This window comes from Malaclemys terrapin (assembly GCF_027887155.1).
Source record: "Malaclemys terrapin pileata isolate rMalTer1 chromosome 20 unlocalized genomic scaffold, rMalTer1.hap1 SUPER_20_unloc_1, whole genome shotgun sequence".
In the NCBI taxonomy this organism is placed as follows: Eukaryota; Metazoa; Chordata; order Testudines; family Emydidae; genus Malaclemys; species Malaclemys terrapin.
Genome location: NW_026530188.1, coordinates 931,186 through 953,313, shown reverse-complemented (window position 1 = coordinate 953,313; position 22,128 = coordinate 931,186). Strand labels below are relative to the sequence as shown.

The following is a 22,128-nucleotide window of genomic DNA, read 5'->3' as shown; positions in this document are numbered from 1 at the left end:
CCCCCTAGCGCTGCCGGTGCCCCTCACTCCCGACCCCCTCTCCCAGCCCCCGCCGGTGCCCCTCACTCCCGACCCCCTCTCCCAGCCCCCGCCGGTGCCCCTCACTCCCGACCCCCTGCCCCCCCTAGCGCTGCCGGTGCCCCTCACTCCCGACCCGCAGCCCCCTGGTGGGGCCTGGTTTCTGGAGTGCAGGTGTGGGGGGAGGTTGGGAGCCCGGACGCCTGGGTTCTTTCCTGACTCTGGGAGGGCCTGTAGCAGGGCCCTTGGGTCACTGAGCTCCCCCCAGACCCCGGGGGTGGGTCATGCACCCTCAGGGGCCCTGCTGCCCCCCCCCCACTGGAGAGCCTGGAGCAGGGACCCGCCCCAGCCCTGTCCTGGGCTGTCCCTGGAGGCAGGAACTGGGGCTCCCCATTCACAGCACATCTTTAGGGCAAGGAAACCTCCATTCCCCCCCCGCCCCCGCAGTTATTTGATGGAGTTTGTGTAGGTCCTACCAAAACAGCCCCCAGGGACCGATACTGTCAGGTACGGGGCGGGGCAGCTTGGCAGGGAACAGAGTGAAAGGGAGAGACGGGGGGGTGATGAAAGGTCACACCCGGTACCCCCCCGGGGCATAGGGGGGCTTCAGTGTTTTGCTCTAACCCCAATGTCACCCCCCTCCCTGTTGTCAGCACCCACTCCCCTCCAAGCCAGGAGAGAACCCAGGTGTCCTGGCTCCCAGCCCCCCTGCTGTAATCCACCAGCCCCCACTCCCCTCCCAGAGCCAGGGAGAGAACCCAGGTGTCCGGGCTCCCAGCCCCCCTGCTGTAATCCACCAGCCCCCCCCTCCCCGTGAAGAAAATCCAGTGCGAAATGGAAAACAATCAATTCAATTTCTTTAAGTTGGAAGCTGTTTTTGGGGGGCCAGGACCGTCCCTCGCTGCGTCTGTGCCCCGGGCGCCGTGGGGGGCTCGACGGGGCCCCCTTCCCATGTGGTGTTGGGGGCAGCACGTGGGCTGGGGGGGCCTCGCTCCTGGGCAGGACCTGGCCGGTCGGGGCCCCCGTCTCAGGCAGGGGGGTCAGGGCAGTGCCCAGCTGGGTGACCCCCCCCAGCAGCTCTGGGGTAGCACAACAGGGGGCCTTATCGTGTGTCTTGGCCCCCCCAGTCCACAGCACCCCCCCGCTATTATCAGGCCCTGGCGGGGGGTGTCACTTGGGGAGGAATTAACCAGCAGCTCCCGTGCCCAGCCCCCCCTCCCCTGGCTTCGCCTTGCAGGAGGCCGCGGCCAGCGCTAGGTGCCAGGGTGACCCGCTGCGGGAATTCGCCCCCGCGCCCGGCCAGGGCCGGCACAGCAGCCAGGGCCGATGCTGCTGGGGGGTGTCACTGGATGGATCTGAGTGGGGGGAACCCCAGGGACCCCCCAGCAGGGCCGGGGGGCAACCGGGGAGGGTCTTTCCACAGCTGGTTGAACCGGCTCTGGAGGGGTCACTCACGGGGCACCAGCCCCATGAGCTTAGCCCCCCGGCTGGGCCTGTAGCTCCCCCCGGGAGGGGGGCAGAGTGGGGTGCTTCTCGGGGGCGTGCAGCTGGGGGGCTGCTGGGGGGTCAGGGGCAGGACGCCAGGGGAAGGTCAGGGGGCATACAGGGGGCCGGGGCATGCTCCCCCCTTTCAATACAGGGGCGTGCTCAGCCGCCCCCCCCTCGCCGCTGCTGCGCCCCCCAACCCCCACGAGAGGGGAGGGAGGCCCCCGCCTGACGCCCCCTTCGCAGACCCCCCCAAATCCAGCCTGAGACCGGCTCCGTCTGCGGCGTCCACCCCCCAGACCCAGAGCGGTGGGGGCGGGGGGGAGACGTAGTTTCCAGGGCTCCCTCGCTCCTGTCCAGCGCCCCCAGCTGGCGCCAGACGGGACGACAGCGCAGGCGGCCGGTTGGGTTTTCTCCCCGGTTCTTGGGCTCCGTTTGCGCCGTGGGGGGGCCCTGGCTCGGGGCCGGGGGGGGGGCGACAGTCTCCATTCATTATCAACTCTTGTCGGCGGGGCTGTCTCTGTGCAGGGATCCCTTCATGCTCTCCAGGTATTCCTGCTGCGAGACCGCCAGCACCGAGGCCAGGATCTCGTCCTCGTCCCAGTCCGTCAGACCTGCCGAGGGGGCAGGGTTAGGGGGCAGAGCACCCCGCGCCCCCCAGCTCTCCCCCTCCCCCCCAGCGTGCACATCGGGGGCGGGGCTAGCGGCTTCAGGGGCGTGGCCTCATTCAGAGCCCTCCTATTCGCCATCGGCAAAGGACCCCTGGGTTCTCTCCCCAGCTCAGGGACTGGTGGTTAGAGCAGGGGGGCTGGGAGCCAGGATGCCTGGGTTCTCTCCCCGGCTCTGGGAGGGGAGTGGGGGCTGGTGGTTAGAGCAGGAGGTCTGGGAGCCCGGACTCCTGGGTTCTCTCCCCAGCTCTGGGAGGGGAGGGGGGAGACACTCACCGAACGCAGTAGGGGACATCTGCTGCATGATGGCCCGGCACTCCAGGGCCGGGTACAAGGACACTAAGGGTGGGGTCGCTCGGCCGCCTCCTGCCGATAACTGACTGCTTGTGCCTGGGGACGCAGAGATGGAGGGAGGGGGGCTAAACAGGCTGAATGTATATTCATTGGCCCTGAGATGCAGCCACCTCTGGGGCGGGGTGGCTGGGGAACAGCGGCACATAATGGCACATGGGGACAACTCATCTGGCGCCGAGATGCAGCCAACTCTGGGGCGGGGCAGCTGGGGAACAGCGGCACATAATGGCACATGGGGACAACTCATCTGGCGCCGAGATGCAGCCAACTCTGGGGCGGGGCAGCTGGGGAACAACCCCACATAACACTGCAGTGCAACAGCTTATGTGATGTTGAGATGCATCCAGCTCTGGGGCGGGGAGGATGGGACCAACCGCACAGAACGCCACATGGGGACCCGGCCCCGAGATGCAGCCACCTCTGGGGTGGGGGGCAGGGACGGCCGCACATAACGCCACATGGGGACCCGGCCCGAGATGCAGCCACCTCTGGGGTGGGGGGCGGGGACGGCAGCACATAACGCCACATGGGGACCCGGCCCGAGATGCAGCCACCTCTGGGGCAGGCAGGCGGGCGGGGGGGGGGGGAATGGCTGCACTGGGGCAGTTCCTGGATCACCCACTCTGAGCTCCTGGGTAAGAGGGCAGGGAACCTGGCGGCACTGACCTGGTGCGCAGGGCGAGGGCGGCTTGGGCAGCGCCAGGGCGGCGGCGGCGCCCGGGGAGGGCGGTTTCAGGGCGGTGATCTCGCCGTGCAGGTCGGGGTGCTCGGGGGACGGGGCCGAGCTGCGCTGGCGCGGGGAGCGGCTGCTCCAGTCCTCCAGCCCGCTGGTCGCCGCTGCCGTGGCCGAACTGCAGGTGGCGCTGGCTTTCCGGGGCTGGGGGGGGGAGGCGAGGGGTGAGCAGCGAAGACCCCCCCACACACACTGGTCCCATTCCCTGCCCCCCATCTGGCCAATCTCCTCCCACCCACGTCCCCTTCCCCACCCCCCAACCGGCCAATCCCCCTCCCGTATCCCATTCCCCACCCCCCGCCACGTCCCGTTCCCCGCCCCGTGTCACATTCCCTGCCCCCCTGAGCCAGCCAGTCCCCAGCGTGGCCAGGCCTGGGGGCGTGGCCGGGGGCGTGGCCTCACCTGTCTGGCTTGTTTCTCCTGGTCCCGCAGCCACTGCAGGTAGGACTCTCGGGCCACCTGCTCCTCGATGGCCTCGTTCGTGGCCTCCCAGTCGGTCGCTCGCTTCTTGTCCTCCAGCATCTGCTGCTCGATCCACGACTCCTCCGACGTCTTGATGGCGCTTTTCATCAGCGACTGCTCCGCGTACTGGGGGGGGGGGGGGGGTCGGGGTCAGGGAGCCACGCCCACAGAGTGCCCCGCCCCGTCTGTCAGACACCTGCCTCCAGCCCCGCCCATCACATGCCTGGCCCTGCCCCAGCCCTGCCCCCCAGTGTGACATGCCCAGCCCCGCCCCCTGGCTGTGACACGCCCCCACCCGGCCCCTGGCCCTGACACACCCAGCCCCGCCCCCCCAGAAGCAGAGAGCCCATTGGCTAAGAGGCGGCCCCAGCCCCGCCCCACTCACCCCTGGCTTGAAGGAGGGCAGACCCAGCCCCACGCCGATGGTGGCCTTGTTGGGGTTCACCACGGAGTTGTAGTGGATGTTGCGGTGGTAGGAGACCCGGATGGGCTCGTCCTCGTTCTGCTGGATGCCGTGGAAGGTGTTGATGGGCTCTGCGAGAGGCGGGCACAGCCTGTGAGCGGGGAGAACCCAGGCGTCCGGGCTCCCAGCTCCCCGGCCCCCTCACAGCTAGGGAGAGAGCCCAGGAGTCCTGGCTAATGGGACGAGCCGGAATGTACCATCTATGGCCTGGGAGTACAAGGGAGTCCCCGGAGGAAGACTCTGGCTCCGGGGTGTGTGTGTGTGTGTGTGTGTGGGGGGTGTCAAACAGCAGGGAGTTGTGTCCCCCACCCCCACCCCGCGAGGCGGGAGCCCTGAAACAGCCCCACAAGCCCGAGTCAGCCGGGCCAGGCCGGCCGGGGGGGGTTGCGCGGTGTAGATCCGGCCTCTGCTCCTTTGAGCTGGGATTTCGGTGAGCAGCCGGCGCCGGGGGCTGGATGTCACGTGTGTGTGTGTGGGGGGGGTTAGAGAGGAGTCGGAGGACTGGGGGGCTCCTCTCGTTACCCTGACGAGCGGAGACGGGGACTGAGCCAGAGCGACAGCCGGGCCCCCCGTACCTGTGCCGTATTGGTACACCTCCACGGGCCGGTTGTACATCTCCGCCATGGCCTGCATCTCAATGTGGTTGCCGTGGCAATTGTTTTTCCGCTTACGGTTGATGTAGGTGGTGAAATCTTCAGTCACATAGTTGGAGAAGTAATCGGCGTTCTTCATCTGCAGGGGGGCGGCCCCGGGGCCGGAGAGAGACTGTGATACAGGGCAGGGACTGGCCGGCGGGGGGGCGGGGAATGGGGCAGGGGCCTGTCCCCTCTGGGGGGCGCCGGCTCCCACCCAGACCCAGGGCAGGGACTGGCTGGCTCAGGGGGGCGGGGAATGGGGCAGGGGCCTGCCCCCTCTGGGGGGCACCGGCTCCCATCTGGCCCCAAGGCAGGGACTGGCTGGCTCAGGGGGGCGAGGAATGGGACATGGGGCCCGTGGGGCCTGCCACAGGGGAAGACGCTAAGGTGGCCACCCTGGGGATCCCCGGAGCTCTGTCCCTCCGCCCCTGCTCACCAGGTAGTCCATACAGTGCTTCCGGACCACTTCATGCATGTCCTGGTCTCCATAGACCTGGTCAGCTGGAAGAGAGGAGAGGGGTGTCGGGAGATGGAACAGGAGACGCGGGGAAGTGGGGGGACATCACGAATGGCCACAGTGGGGCAGACCCAGGGCCCATCCAGCCTGCGTCCTGCCTGGCGTCAGGCGCTGCACAGGGAATGAACCAAACAGGGCAATTCCCGAGTGAATCAGCCTCTATCGCCCAGTCCCCGCAGCTGCCCGTCAGAGGCTAGGGACACTCGGAGCGGGGGTCCGCGGCCCTGCCCATCCTGGCTAACAGCCACTGATGGACCCCCCTCCAGGAACTTGGCTAGCTCTTTTCTGAACCCAGTGAGTGTCCTGGCCTGCACAACATCCCCTGGCAAGGAGTTCCACAGGTCGACAGCGTTGGGTGAAGAAATACTTCCTGTCGTCTGTTTTAAACCTGGTGCCTGTTCATTTCCTCAGCAGATCACTAGTTCGTGTGTTACACGAAGGGGTGAAGAACATTCCCCTGTTCACCATTCCCAGCCCCATCGTGATTTTATAGACCTCTGTCACATCCCCCCTTAGTCGCCTCTTTTCCCAGCTGAACCGGCCCCGGCTCTTCATACGGCAGCTGCTCCATCCCTGATCCTTTTTGTTGCCCTTTTCTGCACCTTTTCCTTTCGAATAGATCTGGTTTGCGATGGGCGACTGCACCTGGGCGCCGCCTTCAAGGTGTTTCCAGAGCAGCACTAGGATAGTCTCTATGCCTCTGCTCACAGTTCCTAGCATGCGGCACGTTGAGCGGCTGTTTTCACCGTGCCGCCGAGCTCTGCTCCTGGAGCGGGAAGAGCGAATTTCCACCCCAGAGGTCTGGGGGCACGGCTGGGATCTGGCTTCCTTTGCGTGTCTCAATGCTGAATTCCGCTCGCTCGCCCGGTTCGGGGACATCCCTTTCTAGCTCTTCGCTGGCTGCCGGGGACTCGACTCTCTCGAGTCGTTTGCCCCTTTGGGAATGTGTTGAACAGCACCGGTCCCGGCGCAGCCCCCGGGGGGACCCCGCTATTTACCGCTCCCCAGTCTGAACACCAGCCATTCACTCCCACCCTCTGTCTAACCCTGGCACTGATCCAGGAGACCTGTCCGGGGAGATGGCACCTGGAGTGCAGGGAAATCAAAAAGGCAAACTCCTAATTACAGACTGCCAGCCCCCCAGCTCTAACCACTAGACTCTGCTCCCCTCCAAGGAATCTGAGTTAGAGCAGGGCACCAGGACTCTTGGGTTCTCTCCTCGGCTCTGGGAGGGGAGTGGGGTCTAGTGGGTTAGAACGGGGGGTGGGAGTCAGGACTCCTGGGTTCTCTCCCCGGCTCTGGGAGAGGAATGGGGGCTAGTGGGTTAGAACAGGGGGTGGGAGTCAGGACTCCTGGGTTCTCTCCCCGCTCTGGGAAGGGAGGGGGTCTAGTGGGTTAGAGCAGAGCGGCTTAGGGCCCAGGACTCCTGGGTTCCCCGCCTGTCCTGGATCCAGCTGATGTACAGGGTACCCCATGAGGCCTAGCACCTTGAAGTGCTGCGTGCTGCATCACAGGAGCCAGTGACTCACCGCCCCCCGCTGCAATGTAAACAAGGATGTGGGTTTTGAGGGGTGTTTGGGGGGGGGGCCTTGGCCGGCAGCTCCCGTCAGTCACATGGGGACCAGCTGGGTTTCCCAGAAGCCTGCGCTGCGGTCGGCCCGTACGTTATTTATACCCACGCTCGGCAAAAACGCGCTGCGGGCTGCGAAGGGGCACACGAAAACAGGAAGTGAAAGACCACAGCTGTTTGCCCCCCCACTATTTCCCCCCCCCCCAGTTACTAGGAGGCGGGGCCAGAGCTAAGGGCAACTGAGGCAAACAACAGCCAGACTTGAGAGGAAAACAAAGAACAGAACCCAGGAGTCCTGGTTCCCAGCTTCCCCCACCCCCCCACCCAATGCACTAGACCCCACTCCCCTCCAGAACTGCAGAAGAGCGGGGGGGGGGGGGGACTGGGAGCCAGGACTCCTGGGTTCTCTCCCTGGCTCTTGGAGGGGAGTGGGGGGGGCTGGTGGTTAGAGCAGGGGGGCTGGGAGCCAGGACTCCTGGGTTCTCTCCCCGGCTCTGGGAGGGGAGCAAGGGCTGGTGGGTTAGAGCAGGGGGGCTGGGAGCCAGGACTCCTGGGTTCTCTCCCTCACTGATGATGCCTGGAGCAGGGAGGTCCCTGCGCGAGATCGCTAGGTCTGCTCAGGGCACCGTTCTGCCCACTGTACATTGAGAGCCAGAGTTTAGCCGGCTGCGGAAATGCCCAGGGGCGCAAGAGAAGCCAGGAAACTCCTCCCCCTGAGCCCGCGTCACCCCCCACTCCGCCCCCCGCCAGGCCCCCTGCCTGCTGACAGACCCCCCCAGACCAGAGGGGGAACGCGATTTGCCCCAAACGAGGCCAAACCAACAATCCCCTTTTCTAGTCCCTCCAGCGGCAGCCGCTTGTCGTCCCTTTGGCGGCTCCTCGCAGTCGAGCCCCCCAATTCTTCGCTGTCATCTCCCCGCCGACCCCCGCCCACGACGCCTCCAGCCCAGGCCCCCGGCGCGTCTCCCTCCCGCCTCGGAGCCATGGTCCAGGAACAGGGAGCTGATCTCAGTGGAGGAGACGGGGTGAGCGCGGCTCACTTGGGCTGAATACAGAGACTTGCCAAAACCCGAAATTCATGGCTCCCGAGGGCAGACGGGCTGGTTCTCTCGAACGCCCCAAAGGAAGCTGGGGAATGGCTCCCGTCCCGGCAAGAAAGGGGCAGCGCAGGAAGGGTTGCAAAGCAGAAAAACGGCACTTGGAGGAGAGCCGCTGTTTGGAACTGGAAGCTGAACCGAGTGAAAAGAACCGGGGGGCCCCCATCCGGGAGCACATCGCCCTGAAAGGGGCCAAGGGGTTTTGATGGCCCCGAACGGACGCTGGTCTCGGCCCGTAAGACTTTGAGAGTTTTCGGCCAAGGGCCAGAACTGGGTTCACTGCGCCGGTCCGGCATCCAGCTGGCAAGCGACAGCGCTGAGCGGCACAGCCTCCCGGTTCCCGTCTGCTTTCCCCTCCACGGCCCAGAGCGCGCCTTCTCCAGACGCTATTGAAATACGTCCAATGATGTACAGCACCTCACACAACCGAGAATGCCGAGACGCTACCGTAATACACCTAATATACCATGCACCGCGCCCGGCACAACGGGTTCCCAAACCACGACGGACACACCTTGTGTAACAGGGACTCCTACAAGTGCCAGCTGAGACAGGGGACTCCTGTTATGCCAGGTGCTGCACAGACAGGCCCCCCCGGGAAGAGATCAGAGCCCCACCCGCTCCCCATCTCCCACCCAAGTGAGATCAGTGCCTCGGTCTTCGCTCGGTGCTGGACAGACCTCACTGACCAAGATCAGGCCCCATGGCACGGGGCACTACTCAGCCCCCCTGCCCAAACCAAGACGGGGGTTCCTGTTAGGCCAGGCACCGGGCGGGTGCTGCGCAGACACACAGCAAGAAACAGTCCCGGCCCTGGAGAGTTTCCAGTCGACATAGACAAACGCGGGAGGAGAAACAGAGGCCCCAACAGCAGGGCTGCCCAAGTTCACCCAGCCCGTCTGGGAATAGAACCCAGGTGTCCGGGGCCCGGCGCTGTCACCGTGTCACCAGATCACACCGCGCCAGTCGAAAAGCGTCTCCCCCCGGATTGAAATTCTCACCTACTGACTAACAGACGCATCGAGGATCGGCCTGATTGCTCTCTCCCGGAATACACTGATGGCTCCCGGCTACCTCAACAGCCACCTCCTCTCAGCCCTCTGTCCGGGTTTCCAGCCAAACAAATTAACCACTCTTGGGGGATCAGCCCACGTGGGCGAGTGTGAAATCTCCCAATGCACCTGGCCACACAGGGGTAACAGTACACAGGGTGGGGACACCCACAAGGATCACGCAGCTTAAAGGGATTTAGAAATTGCTCGCCAAGATGCAGCCACCTCTGGGGCAGGGCAGCTGGGCAACTGTTCTAGCTCCAAGTCAACACTCACTACTGGAGCTATGAATGTAGTGAGAGCCAGGACTCCTGGGTTCTCTCCCTGGCTCTGGGAGGGTGGGGGGAGCCAGGACTCCTGGGTTCTCTCCCTGGCTCTGGGAGGGTGGGGGGAGCTGGGAGACAGGTTCTCTCCCTGGCTCTGGGAGAGACTGGGGTCTAGTGGTTAGAGCATGGGAGTGTCAGCACGTCATTACCTGCTCCTCACCCTCTGCTGTGGAGGGGGAAAGCAGCTACCCCCCAGGGGCGGGAGGGGCCCAGTGTATGTAAAGTGCTGGCTATTCTTAGCAGCCAAATTCCCCATCGTGGCTGGAGGAAGAGGACAAGTCAGTAACCGCGAAGGCAGGCCGGCCAGTGGTGCATGCGGTGCTTCCGCCCCCCCCGCTCCCTGAGCGCGCACACCCCACTGCGCGGCTGTTCCCTGGCTCCCCCGCCCCAGAGATGGCTGCAGCTCAGCGCCCGGGGAGCCGGCCTTGGGTCCTTTGGAACGGAAGACGAAGCAGTAGAAACGGGGAGGAAGGTCCTATGGGCCCAGGGGGAGGGCTGGTTTCCCAGTGGCACTGTGGCCGTACAAACAGTGCGAAGTGAGTCAGGGAAGGCTGACACTAATGCAGGGGTGAAGACTTTCCCCTGGGGGCAGCTAATCGTTAGGGGTGAAGGGCCGCTGGGGGTGGGGCGTTACTGAGAACGGAGCAAGAGCAGCAGTCACCTGCCTCCCCCCTTATCGGCCTGCGAGTTTCAGTTTCTCTCAAAACAGGGTGGTTGAAATTCCCCCACCCCTCACACCACAAAGGCTTTCTAATACCGGGGTTTCAGTCACTTCTCGGTGCTCACGAGACCCCCTCCCCCAGCCAAGGAGAGAACCCAGGAATCCTGGCTCCCACCCCCCCCCGCTCTAACCCACCAGCCCCCCTCCCCTCCCAGAGCCGGGAGAGAACCCAGGAGTCCTGGCTCCCACCCCCTCTGCTCTAACCTACCAGCCCCCACTCCCCTCCCACTGCCGGGGAGAGAACCCAGGAGTCCTGGCTCCCACCCCCCCCCGCTCTAACCCACCAGCCCCCCTCCCCTCCCAGAGCCGGGAGAGAACCCAGGAGTCCTGGCTCCCACCCCCTCTGCTCTAACCTACCAGCCCCCACTCCCCTCCCACTGCCAGGGAGAGAACCCAGGCGTCCTGGCTCCCAGCCCCCCTCTAACCCAGGGAGGATGTGTGGGACGGGTGCTGATGCTCGGGGCAGGGAATGTTCCACCTGGGGGGCAGGTGGAAAACCCATCAAAAGAGGAAGGAAACTGACGTGCTGCTGGGAAAATGTAGGTGTAATTGACGAGAGGCAAGGGCTGCCTTTAATCTAAGCAGGTGGGAAGTGCATCTAGAGGTTACAGCAGGGGGAGCTGGGCGCCAGGACGCCTGGGTTCTCTCCCCGGCACTGCGAGGGGAGGGGGGGCTGGAGGGTTAGAGCGCGGGGGCTGGGAGCCAGGACTCCTGGGTTCTCTCCCTGGCACTGCGAGGGGATGGGGGGCTGGGAGCCAGGACTCCTGGGTTCTCTGTCCGGCTCTGGGAGGGGAGTGTGTCTAAAGGGATAGAAGGGGTGGGGGCGCTGGGAGCCAGGACGCCTGGGTTCTGACCCCATGGCCGCACCACTGCTGGCAGAGAGACCAGCTGCAGTGTGGGAAGGCGCCTTGCTCTAGTTCGGAGGCCGGGCGGGGCCCTCCGGGCGGCTGAGTCTGGAGAGCAGCGACCACTGACAAGGCCTTGCCAGGCCTGGGCAGAGCAGGAGCAAAACATGATGCTGCAAAACCTCCTCTGACTCAGCAAAACCCTGCCACGACTCAGCAGCCACGCCAGCCCCCTGCCAAGCCAGCGCCAGCAATGGGAGCCCGGACGCCTGGGTTCTCTCCCCAGCGCTGCGAGGGGAGGGGGGGGCTGGTGGGTTAGGGTGGGGGGGCTGGGAGCCAAGACTCCTGGGTTCGCTCCCTGGCTCTGGGAGAAGACGGGGGTCTAGTGGGTTAGAGCAGGAGGGGCTGGGTGCCAGGACTCCTGGGTTCTCTCCCCGGCGCTGCGAGGGGAGGGGGGGCTGGTGGTTAGAGCAGGGGGGGCTGGGAGCCAGGACTCCTGGGTTCTCTCCCCGGCACTGCGAGGGGAGGGGGGGCTGGTGGTTAGAGCGGGGGGGCTGGGAGCCAGGACTCCTGGGTTCTCTCCCCGGTGCTGCGAGGGGAGGGGGGCCTGGTATTTAGAGCAGGGGGGCTGGGAGCCAGGACTCCTGGGTTCTCCCCCCAGCTCTGGGAGAAGACGGGGGTCTAGTGGGTTAGAGCAGGAGGGGCTGGGTGCCAGGACTCCTGGGTTCTCTCTGCATCTACCTCAAACTACTCCCCCCTCCCAAAAAACCCCACAGATCATGCTGGCCTGGCTCATTCTCCCCCACCCCGCACGTGCCCTGCTCCCCCCACCCGCAGCGGCGGGGACAATCTGCAGCCCTGCTTTGCTGCGTCAGGGGTGATAGGAGGGGAGGGGGGCGGGTGCTGGCCGCGGGAAGGGAGGCTGTTTATGGCAGAAGCAAGCGGGTGTGTGGGCTTGAGAGGAGACCAGCAGAGGAGAAGGCAATGCCAGGGCTGTGCTGCCCCCTGCTGGTCACACGGGAAAAGGCACCGACAGGGTAACAGACTTCATGCCTGTGGGACTGAGATGCAGCCGCCTCTGGGGAGGGGCAGCTGGGAACAGCTGCACAAAACGCCCTGCAGGGATGGCGCGCCTGGTGCTGAGATGTAGCCCCCTCTGGGGAGGGCAGGCTGTGCACTACCCCCAGTTCTTATGTTCGGTCATATGGGGTGGGATCCTGATCTCATTCGGGGTGTACCCGAAATCTCTCTGCAGCACCCAGCCCATCGGGGGGCCCCCGATCAAGGAATCCCCCACCTCTGGGGGCGGGGGGAAGAACAGAGTTCTGGGAAAGGGGCAGGGTCACTGATTCCCCGCCCCTCCATATGGGGGGGGTCATACACACCTATGGGTCAAATGAGCAGCTAATCATAAGGCCTGGGGGGCGGGACAAAGATGGATTTAGGGATTAGAGATGTCAATCAATAGAAGGCCAATGATTGACATGGGGAGTGCCCCCTGCCCCATCCCCCGCAGCGTGGCGCCCCCCACAGCATGGCCCTGCCGGCCAGGGGAGAGAGCCCCCCACTCAGCCCCTCACCTGCAGCGGGGCACCCCGCAGCGCCAAGGCTCCCTGTTTCTCCCAGGGGCGGTGTGGACTCGTGGGGAAGGGCTGGGACTCAGGCTCCTATCCCCAGCTCTGCTCCTCGTGCCTCGATTTCCCCTCGCGCCCCTTGTCAGCACCCACGGGAAGCCCGTCTGGGGATCTGCCTGACCCCGATTGACCATCATACAGTCTCCCCTGAAAGCCGCCCCCCGTCCCCCGCTTTTTCCAACCCAGAGCCAAGGCCCTGGGGGCCACGAACCCCACAACTCAGAGATCACCCTGAAAACAGCTGGCAGGCAGCAAAGAACACCCCCCACCCCCCGCACCCACTTTCCAGGAACCCGGGGTGAAGGCCTAGTGGAACCACCCGATCTCGCCACAGGGACCCCAGCCCCCTCAAACCTGACCCTACTACACCCCGTTCTTAGGGCTTCCACACAGGCCCCCACCCCGACCCCCCAATCCTCTCTCATGCCCCCCCGACTCTGACCCCCAAACTCATTCCTTATGACACCCCCAACCCTGCCCCAAATCCCCCATCCATCACGCCTGAACCCCAACTCTGACCTGCTCCCCAGCAGGTCCCCATGACCACCAGCCCCCCTAACACTGACCCCCATCCCCACCCTGACCTGCTCCCCCAACTTATCCCAGAAGGGCTGGGAAGGAGATCAGGCTGCTCCCCCCAGGACAGGGGTGCCCCACATCCCCCCCACACCCGACTTACCCACGGCCCGGAACAAACAAGCCCCATCCTCCTTCATCTGCTTGATGATGAAACCTTTCTTCTCCCGCAGCGACTTCTCAAACCTGTTCTCCTGCTGGAGACAAGAGAACGCCCGTCAGCAAGTTACCACGGCGCTGCTCGCCGAGCCCCCCGCCCCACGGCACCCCACGGCCGAGCTTCCAGCCCCACGGTGCCCCCTGGCCGAGCCCCCCGCCCCACGGCACCACCTGCCCACGGTGCTCCCCACCGAGCCCCCCGGCACCCCCTGGCCGAGTCCCCCACCCCACGGCGCCACCTGCCCATGGCGCTCCCCGCCGAGCCCCCGCCCCCGCCTGCCCATGGTACCCCCCAGCGCCCGGCCCTGACTACCAGGGAAGAGCGCCTCCGGACGAGCCCCACAGCCCATTCCCCACAGCACAGCGCCCCCTAGTGCCTGGCCCTGACTCCCCTGCCCAGCCACCTTGTCTCCCAGCTCCTAGGGCCCCCGCTCAGAGCCCAGGCCCCCAGTCTCTGGCACAACGTAGGGTACGTACATGGCATATTACGGAGCACTGGTGCCTAGTGGTTAGAGTGGCCGGGGGGGGGGGGGGGGGGGGGGCTGGGAGCCAGGATCCAAGCTCAAGTCCCTGGAAGGGCTAAGCTCAGTGGTCCAGCTGATGCCCCCGGCTGCGTATGGGGATCACCCCACGGCCCGGGCACTCAGTGATGTCAGGACGGACTGGGTTACAGATCAGATTCTGTCTGGCCCTCGAGTGGGAAAGGGGGTCGGCCAGCCCCACACAAATCCCCCCCCCCCAACTTCAGCTGTGGGACCAGGCCCCCCATCTTGGCTCGCCACATGAAGCATTAATGGACCTGAGCTAGGAGACGTCCATCACAAATGGGTACCGTCCCAGGCACCCCCTCCGGTCCCCCTTCCCTGATCTCAGCTGGGGGGATCCCAGCCCCAGGGAGAGGAGATCCCACAGGACCCATAGCCCAGATGGGGTGGGGTTTCCCGAGTGCCAGGCCCTGTGAAGCCAGCCCGGATTGGGGACCCCCCGCCCGGCTAGACAAACCAGACCCCGTAAGGGGAACGCCTGGCGGGTTTTCACTTAGGCCAAGTGCCATCCCACAATCCCCTGCAACAGCCCAACTCAACAGGCGGCACGTGCAGCTAGACAAGCTGCCAACAACCGAGAGACAGTCGGCCTACGTGTGGGCACCTTCGCGCCTGGACTGTAGGGATGGGTGACGGGTCTGTCTGTCGGCAAGTTACCCCAGCAATACCCCGCGCTGCCACTTGTGACGCACCGGGACTGAGACACGGCCCGGCCGGAGCCTCTCTCCCCGACCTGTGTTACTCCGCCTGGAGCGGGTCTTGCCCCGAACCAACAGGCGAGCAGCACGATTCACCCACATCTCCCCCAGTGTCCTGCGCAACCCAGAGCCACGCGTTGCCGGGGGCAGGTCCGCTGGGCGGGGGGAGGGGCAACGGTAATTCCACCTCACTGCGGCCGGGGTAGGGCTGGGTTCAGGCTGTGGGATCGGGGAGTCTCTCTCTGGTCTGTGTTTGTACAGCATCTGGCGCAAGGCTCTGCCACCGGGCACTGCCGTAATACACCTAATAGATAACATACAGCGCTTGGCACAAGGAGTGTGTGTGTGTGTGTGTCCTGGATGCTACCGTAATACACCTAATAGATGATATACAGCGCTTTCCCCTGGGGGCACTACCGTAATACACCTAATAGATAATATACAGCGCCTGGCAGAAGGGGTGTGTGTGTGTGTGTCCTGGATGCTACCGTAATACACCTAATAGATAACATACAGCGCTTTCCCCTGGGGGCACTACCGTAATACACCTAATAGATGATATACAGCGCTTTCCCCTGGGGGCACTACCGTAATACACCTAATAGATAATATACAGCGCCTGGCAGAAGGGGTGTGTGTGTGTGTGTCCTGGATGCTACCGTAATACACCTAATAGATAACATACAGCGCTTTCCCCTGGGGGCACTACCGTAATACACCTAATAGATGATATACAGCGCTTTCCCCTGGGGGCACTACCGTAATACACCTAATAGATAACACACAGCGCCTGCCACAAGGCGGGAAGCGTGTCCTGGGTGCTACAGGTAATACACCTAATAGATAACATGCAGCACCTGGCATGGGTGGGTGTGTGTGTGTGTGTCCTGGGTGCTACCGTAATACACCTAATAGATGATATACAGCGCTTTCCCCTGGGGGCACTACCGTAATACACCTAATAGATAATATACAGCGCCTGGCAGAAGGGGGGTGTGTGTGTGTGTCCTGGATGCTACCGTAATACACCTAATAGATAACATACAGCGCTTTCCCCTGGGGGCACTACCGTAATACACCTAATAGATGATATACAGCGCTTTCCCCTGGGGGCACTACCGTAATACACCTAATAGATAACACACAGCGCCTGCCACAAGGCGGGAAGCGTGTCCTGGGTGCTACAGGTAATACACCTAATAGATAACATGCAGCACCTGGCATGGGTGGGTGTGTGTGTGTGTGTCCTGGGTGCTACCGTAATACACCTAATAGATAACATACAGCGCCTGGCGCAATGCCCCTCCCCTCCCCCCCCCCCCCCGCACTACCGTAATACACCTAATAGATAACATACAGCGCCTGGCACAAGGGGGTCCCAGTCCAGGACAGAGCTCCTGCATACTACCACAATACACCAACTATATCCTGTCGAGCACCCAGAACAAAGAGGTCCTGGGGCAGGACTGGGCTCCTAGATGCTACAACAACACACAGTTCACTTTTCACCATTGCTAGGGTTCCACGCTGAAGCTAGTTTCACTTGCTCACCTGGTGAATTGTGTCTCTTACGCTAGCACCATCTAGTGAGCGCACGCTCACATGCACAGAGCAGGACTCAGCCTCTCCAGCAGGGGGCAGCAGGGACACCGAGGGACACACACACATAGTACCATCTAGGGCAAAACCTCCCCTGAATGTGCTGAGAGCCTGAGCCGATCGCTCGCAGAGGTGTGAACTGCCCCCAGCGTAACCGACGCAGCCTGAACCCGAGCCAATCGCTCGCAGGGGGGTAGCCTGTTACTCTAACTGGGGTGTCAACATTAAAGCCCCTGTCAGTGTTAACTATTTAATCACTATTGAGAGGGCTAGATTTTCCCCTCATGCAATGAGCACATAACGAGACTGAATAAATCCGCCCCCCTCCCCCCTGGTGCAGAACAGGGCTCATCCCCTCCAGGAGGGGGCAGCAGTGAACCCTCCCAGCCCCACCACCCCTCCCTCCATCTCCCAGCCCCCTGCAAAGCCGTGTTGAGAGATAGGATGGCCCAGTCTCTCAGGACACTGGATGAGGACGCAAGAGGACCTTGGCTCACAATCCCGGCTCTGCGCCAGACACCCCATGTGACGTTAGGCGAGGCTACCCCGTGCCTCAGTTTCCCCAGCTACACAAAGATAGCAATTCATAGATCCCAAGGCCAAAAGACACCCTCTGTAGAACACAGGCGTGAGATTGGCCCTGAATTAACCCCTGCAGGTGTCTTAGAGACGCAGCCGGCCTTGATTTAAACATTTCCTCGCGCGCCGGGGGGGGTGCGTGAGATCCATTAGGGGCTCAAACCCTGCTCTGAGGGCAGAGGGCATGTGAGCAGATGGTAGCTGGAGAGAGAGCACGATATTCTGGGAAGCAGGAGAAAGACACACAGGGACGGGGCAGACTGGGGTTTTGAAGGGAGGGACGAACACGACCCCAGACAAGGAGACACAGCCCGCTCCCAGGCCACCCTGTTTCGCAGACAATCTGGGGGAACCGGCCGCTACGCTCCCACCGGCTCCCATGTGGCAGAAACCCCACGGGATCGGCCCCTAGGCCTGTGTGAACCAGCACCCGCCTGGCACCAGCCCGATCACAACCGTATCTTTGGGCACCCGGTCCAGACCAACAGCGGCACTGACCAACCCTCCCCCGCCCTGCTCAGGGGGAGGAGGGGGGGCTAGGAGCAGAGCCCCCGGACGCCTGGGTTCCCAGTGTGCTCGGGGGACCAGAGCCTCCAGATGCCTGGGTCCCTAGAATCCCACCTCCAAAGGGAAAGCAGGCCCGGATGCCTGGGTCCCTAGAATCCCAGCCACTGGATCTGGGTGGGGTGGGGTGGAGCTCACAGGTCAAGTGCCCCCAGTGACTAAGAATGAGTGCTGGGGGGGGCGTTTGGGGGGACCCGCACCCAAACAGCAATAAGAGGTGGTAAACAGCAGACTAATAGGGTGACAATACAGGGGCCCCCTCAGCGCCCACCACATGGGATGAGTGTACAGCTGGAAAAACAGCGTTACCCCCCCCAGCTCAGAGCACCCCCACTAACTGCCAAGGATAAGTGCCAGAGGGGGCCCCCCCGTTCCCTCCCCTCCGGCGGACACGGCCCCCCATTCCCCAATCACATAGAGAGAGGCCCCATGGGGAAATGTAAAGGTCACCGCCCGATTGTTACATCCCTCCCATCATATGGGGGTGGTGTCTTCCCACTTCCAGATCAGAGCCCCCCCCCCCCCCCCCCAAGAGGGAGCAGGGTCGCCTGTCAACATCTCCCCAGGCAGGGCTGCCCCCGCCCCCATATCAGAGGAAGGGGGCTCACCACCACATCTGAAAGGGAGGTGCCTCCCCCAGATCAGGGAGTGGAGGATCTTCCCTTCCCCCCCCCAAACGAGGGGGCATTGCACCCCTCCAGCTCAGGTCAGAGGGGAGGGTCTCCCCACTTCCCCCAGCTCTCAGAGGGAGGGGGTCCACCCATTCCCAAGGAGAGAATGCCCCCCAGGATACCTGCTGTACAGTGGGTGGTTCCCCTATACCTCAGAGGGGATCCCCATCCCTGCCACAGCTCAGAAGGGGGTCCCCCCACAGCCCTCAGCGGAGGAGAAATCCCTCATTCTGCAGCATAGCTCAGAGAAGGGGAATCCCTCGGATACCCCAGAGGAAGGGGGGTCCCCCAATAGCCAGGGGGGTCCCCCAATAGCCAGGGGGGTCCCAATCTCCCAGAGCCCAGAAGAGGGGGGTCAGGGCCCCCCCCACCCCCGCCCCAGGGGACCCCCCCCCGGGTACCTGCTCCACGGTGGCCGGGTCCATGCTCTCCCCGCGGGCCGCCGCCGTCTCGTACTCGTCCTCGCTGTTGCAGCCGGCGCCGCCGCCGGCCTCGTCCCGCTCGGGGCTGCTGCCCGGGCCGGCCCCCCCCTGCCGCCGCCGCTTGCTGTGCCCCGGCCCCGAGCAGCAGCCCCCGCCTCGGGCCTCGCCCGCGCCGAGCAGCGGGGCCCCGTCCAGCCCCGCGAGCGGGTCCCCGCCGCCCCCCACCCCGCCGGGGCCCGGCGGCGGCGGCGAGCCGGCGGGGGGCGCCCCCCAGCGGGGCGGGGGAGGGGAGGCCCGGGATCGGGCCCCCCCGCCGCGGGGGTCGGGGCCGGCGGGGGGGCCGCCCCCGCCGCCGGGCCCCCCCCGCGGGTGCGAGTCCGGGCCGGGCCCCCCCCGCGGGTGCGGGTGCGGGTGGGGGTCCGGGCCGCCCACCCCGCCCGGGGCCGCGGCGCGGGGGGGGCCGCCCGGCGGGTCCCGCTCCCCGTCCCCCGCCGCCGGGCAGGGCTTCTTCTTGGGCAGGATCGTCATGGCCGGGAGGGAGCGGGGCCCGGCTGGGCCGGCGGGCGGGGCGGGGCTGGCCCCGGATGGAGGGGCTAAGGGGGGTACTAGGGAGGGCTGGGTACCCGGATGGAGGGGCTAAGGGGATGTTGGGTACCCGGATGGAGGGGCTAAGGGGGGTACTAGGGAGGGCGGGGTACCCGGATGGAGGGGCTAAGGGGGGTACCAGGGAGGGCGGGGCTGGCCCCGGATGGGGGGGCTAAGGGGATGGTGGGTACCCGGATGGAGGGGCTAAGGGGGGTACCAGGGAGGGCGGGGTACCCGGATGGAGGGGCTAAGGGGGGTACTAGGGAGGGCTGGGTACCCGGATGGAGGGGCTAAGGGGATGGTGGGTACCCGGATGGAGGGGCTAAGGGGATGGTGGGTACCCGGATGGAGGGGCTAAGGGGGGTACTAGGGAGGGCGGGGTACCCGGATGGAGGGGCTAAGGGGGGTACCAGGGAGGGCGGGGTACCCGGATGGAGGGGCTAAGGGGGGTACTAGGGAGGGCTGGGTACCCGGATGGAGGGGCTAAGGGGATGGTGGGTACCCGGATGGAGGGGCTAAGGGGGGTACTAGGGAGGGCGGGGTACCCGGATGGAGGGGCTAAGGGGGGTACTAGGGAGGGCGGGGTACCCGGATGGAGGGGCTAAGGGGGGTACTAGGGAGGGCGGGGTACCCGGATGGAGGGGCTAAGGGGGGTACTAGGGAGGGCGGGGTACCCGGATGGAGGGGCTAAGGGGGAGGTCCCCGGGGGCTCCCTCTCCCCCACACTCTCACTGCCCCCCCATAGGGAGGGGTCGTCGGGGCGAAAGTACCCCGGGGGGAGGGGGGGGCAGCAGCCTCCGGCGGCCGGACGCAGACGAATCAACCCCTCGCTCGCCCGCTCCTTCCCCCTCCCCCGCCCCGTTGCGGCTTTTTGACCCTTCCCGGCTTCCGCGGCAGCCCCTCGCGCTCGGCCCCGGCCTAGTGTCAACATCAACACAGCCGGCCCCTGACCCCGCGCGCTCACTTCCGCCGTCACGCCCCTTAGCAACGCCGGGGGCGGGGACTACGCACGCCTGGGAAACTGCCCTGCTCTCACTGGCTACCACGCGCGGCCTCACGCTCATTGGCCACAGTTGACGGGCCTACTATCTGATTGGCCACGGCTCACCTGCCAATCAAGAAGGTCCCACCCACACCCGTTTTCTCACTACAATAGCCCCGCCCACAGCCCATAGCAACGACACAGCGGAAGGCGGGACCTGGGCCGCCCTTAGTAACAGTGACTTGTCTTATTGGAGCAGAGGTTAAGCTCTCATTTCTGATTGGCTGTACACCACGGAACCGATTTCTGATTGGCTCAGAGGTGGAGTACTCATTTCTGACTGGCTGAGAGACAAGGAACCAATTTCCGAATGGCTGAAACGCAAAGGAGCCATCTCTGATTGGCTAGGAGTCTGATACGTCGTCTCTCATTGGCTACGAAGGATCGACCTTCGCTTCTGATTGGCTGCTGGACGGGCTCCACACCTCCGATTGGACGACGAAACAGCAAATGACGTTGATTGGCTGGGAAGACAGGTGCCCACATTTCATTGGCTGAGAGCACAGCGCTCATCTCTGATTGGTTGGACATCAGAGGACAGCTCTCTGATTGGCCAAGAAGAAAAGCCTCCATTTTGATTGGCTATAAGGCATCATCCAATCAAAGGCCCCCTTCCCCTCTAGCCCTGCCCTGCCCTGGAGAAGCCCGCGCGGCAGCCGCTCTGATTGGCTGAGGTGCTTGTCACTCAAAAATAGTCCCACCCCTTTTTCTCACCTACTAACCCATTCAACCCACCCACCCAGCCCCAAGGGGGGGGGCTAGGAGAGAACCCAGGAGTCCTGGCTCCCAGCCCCCCCTGCTCTAACCCACCAGCCCCCACTCCCCTCCCAGAGCCGGGAGAGAACCCAGGAGTCCTGGCTCCCAGCCCCCCCTGCTCTAACCCACCAGCCCCCACTCTCCTCCCAGAGCCGGGGAGAGAACCCAGGAGTCCGGGCTCTCTTACACACACCGCTGAGCCAGCGCCCCCTAGTGGGGATAGGCCCCGTGTCCCAGTCCCCAGCCACCCCCTGCCCTGGGTCCCTCCAGAGCCGACACCCCCCAGAGGGGCCCCCTTGTGTCGCACCCCCTGTTAGTTCGCCCCCCGCGCCCCAAGGAAGGTCGGGAGTCGGGGGTCTGAGTTTCAACACGTTTCACTGTATTTGCTCCAACAACAGCGGCGTCGCTCTGGGCTCAGGGCAGCCCCTCGACCCCCATCTTCTCTGCCCCCCAGCCTCTGTACTGCCCACCCCCCGCACCCCACATGCAAGGTGCTTCGAACGCGCCTCTGGCCTCTAAGGGGTTAAACTGCCGAGCTCCCTGCCCCAAAGCTGGTCACTTTTATTCTCCCCCTGTGGACACAAAGGGGAACCTGAGTTGAAGTGACTTGACGGTCACACACTGAGTCAGGGAGAGGACCCAGGAGTCCTGGCTCCCAGCCTCCCCCCCGCCAACTATTAGCACCCACTCCCCTCCCAGAGCTGGGGAGAGAACCCAGGAGTCCCGGCTCCCCCCGCCCCAACTTTTCCACTCGTCTTCATGTAGACTTGGAGGTAAATTGAAGGGGGAAGTATGTGGGGGGGTCGGGACTCCCCCCTATAGGGATGCTCTCTCGGGGGAGGGGGTACCCACTGGGTATATTGCTTTAGATGGGAGGGGGGTGCAGCAGATTCCACGTTGCCCCCCAGTGGCCATGCAAGGAATTGGGCGTTGTGCTATTCAACCAATCAGGTGCCTGCTCCCCCAGAGCGCGTGATGGGACTAGGGGGCACCTACCCCCAACCCAGGTCCCGTGGCTTGTTTCTCGTCCAGCACCCCCTACTGGCCCGTCCTCGGGGCTGGCTGTCCCCCCGCAGCGCTGTGCTGGGGGTGCATGCATTCGTCCCTGCATTGCCCACCCTCGCAACCCCCGCCCCACTGTCAGTGCCGGGTGAGGGGAATACCGCTGCCACTCTTGTCAGGGACACAACAGCCCTACAGGCTGTTGGCAGGGCTGGGGGTCCGAGACAACCCCCTCCTCTCCTAGAGCTGGGGAGAGAACCCAGGCGTCCGGGCTCCCAGCCTCCCACCCCCCCCCCCGCTCTAACCTCTAGACCCCACTCCTCTCCCAGGGCTGGGGAGAGAACCCAGGA

The 22,128-nt window shown here is 64.5% G+C and overlaps 1 protein-coding gene across 2 annotated transcripts; it reads right to left on the bottom strand.

Annotated features, from left to right (window-relative positions):
* Positions 1 to 858: 858 nt before the first annotated feature.
* OTUD5 (OTU deubiquitinase 5) lies at positions 859 to 19,100 on the bottom strand. Of its 2 annotated transcripts, none has more exons than XM_054014887.1 (9): positions 18,373 to 19,100; positions 13,260 to 13,353; positions 5,255 to 5,319; positions 4,759 to 4,915; positions 4,106 to 4,254; positions 3,661 to 3,846; positions 3,192 to 3,402; positions 2,448 to 2,561; positions 859 to 2,117 (listed from the first exon to the last, which is right to left on the bottom strand). In XM_054014887.1, the coding sequence occupies exons 1-9, from the start codon at positions 18,919 to 18,921 to the stop codon at positions 1,999 to 2,001; spliced, it is 1,644 nt and encodes a 547-aa protein (XP_053870862.1). In that variant the 5' UTR covers positions 18,922 to 19,100; the 3' UTR covers positions 859 to 1,998. The 2 variants fall into 2 exon arrangements, with proteins under 2 accessions (XP_053870862.1, XP_053870864.1); XM_054014889.1 differs by having other exon boundaries at positions 13,260 to 13,350; positions 18,373 to 18,480.
* Positions 19,101 to 22,128: the final 3,028 nt, after the last annotated feature.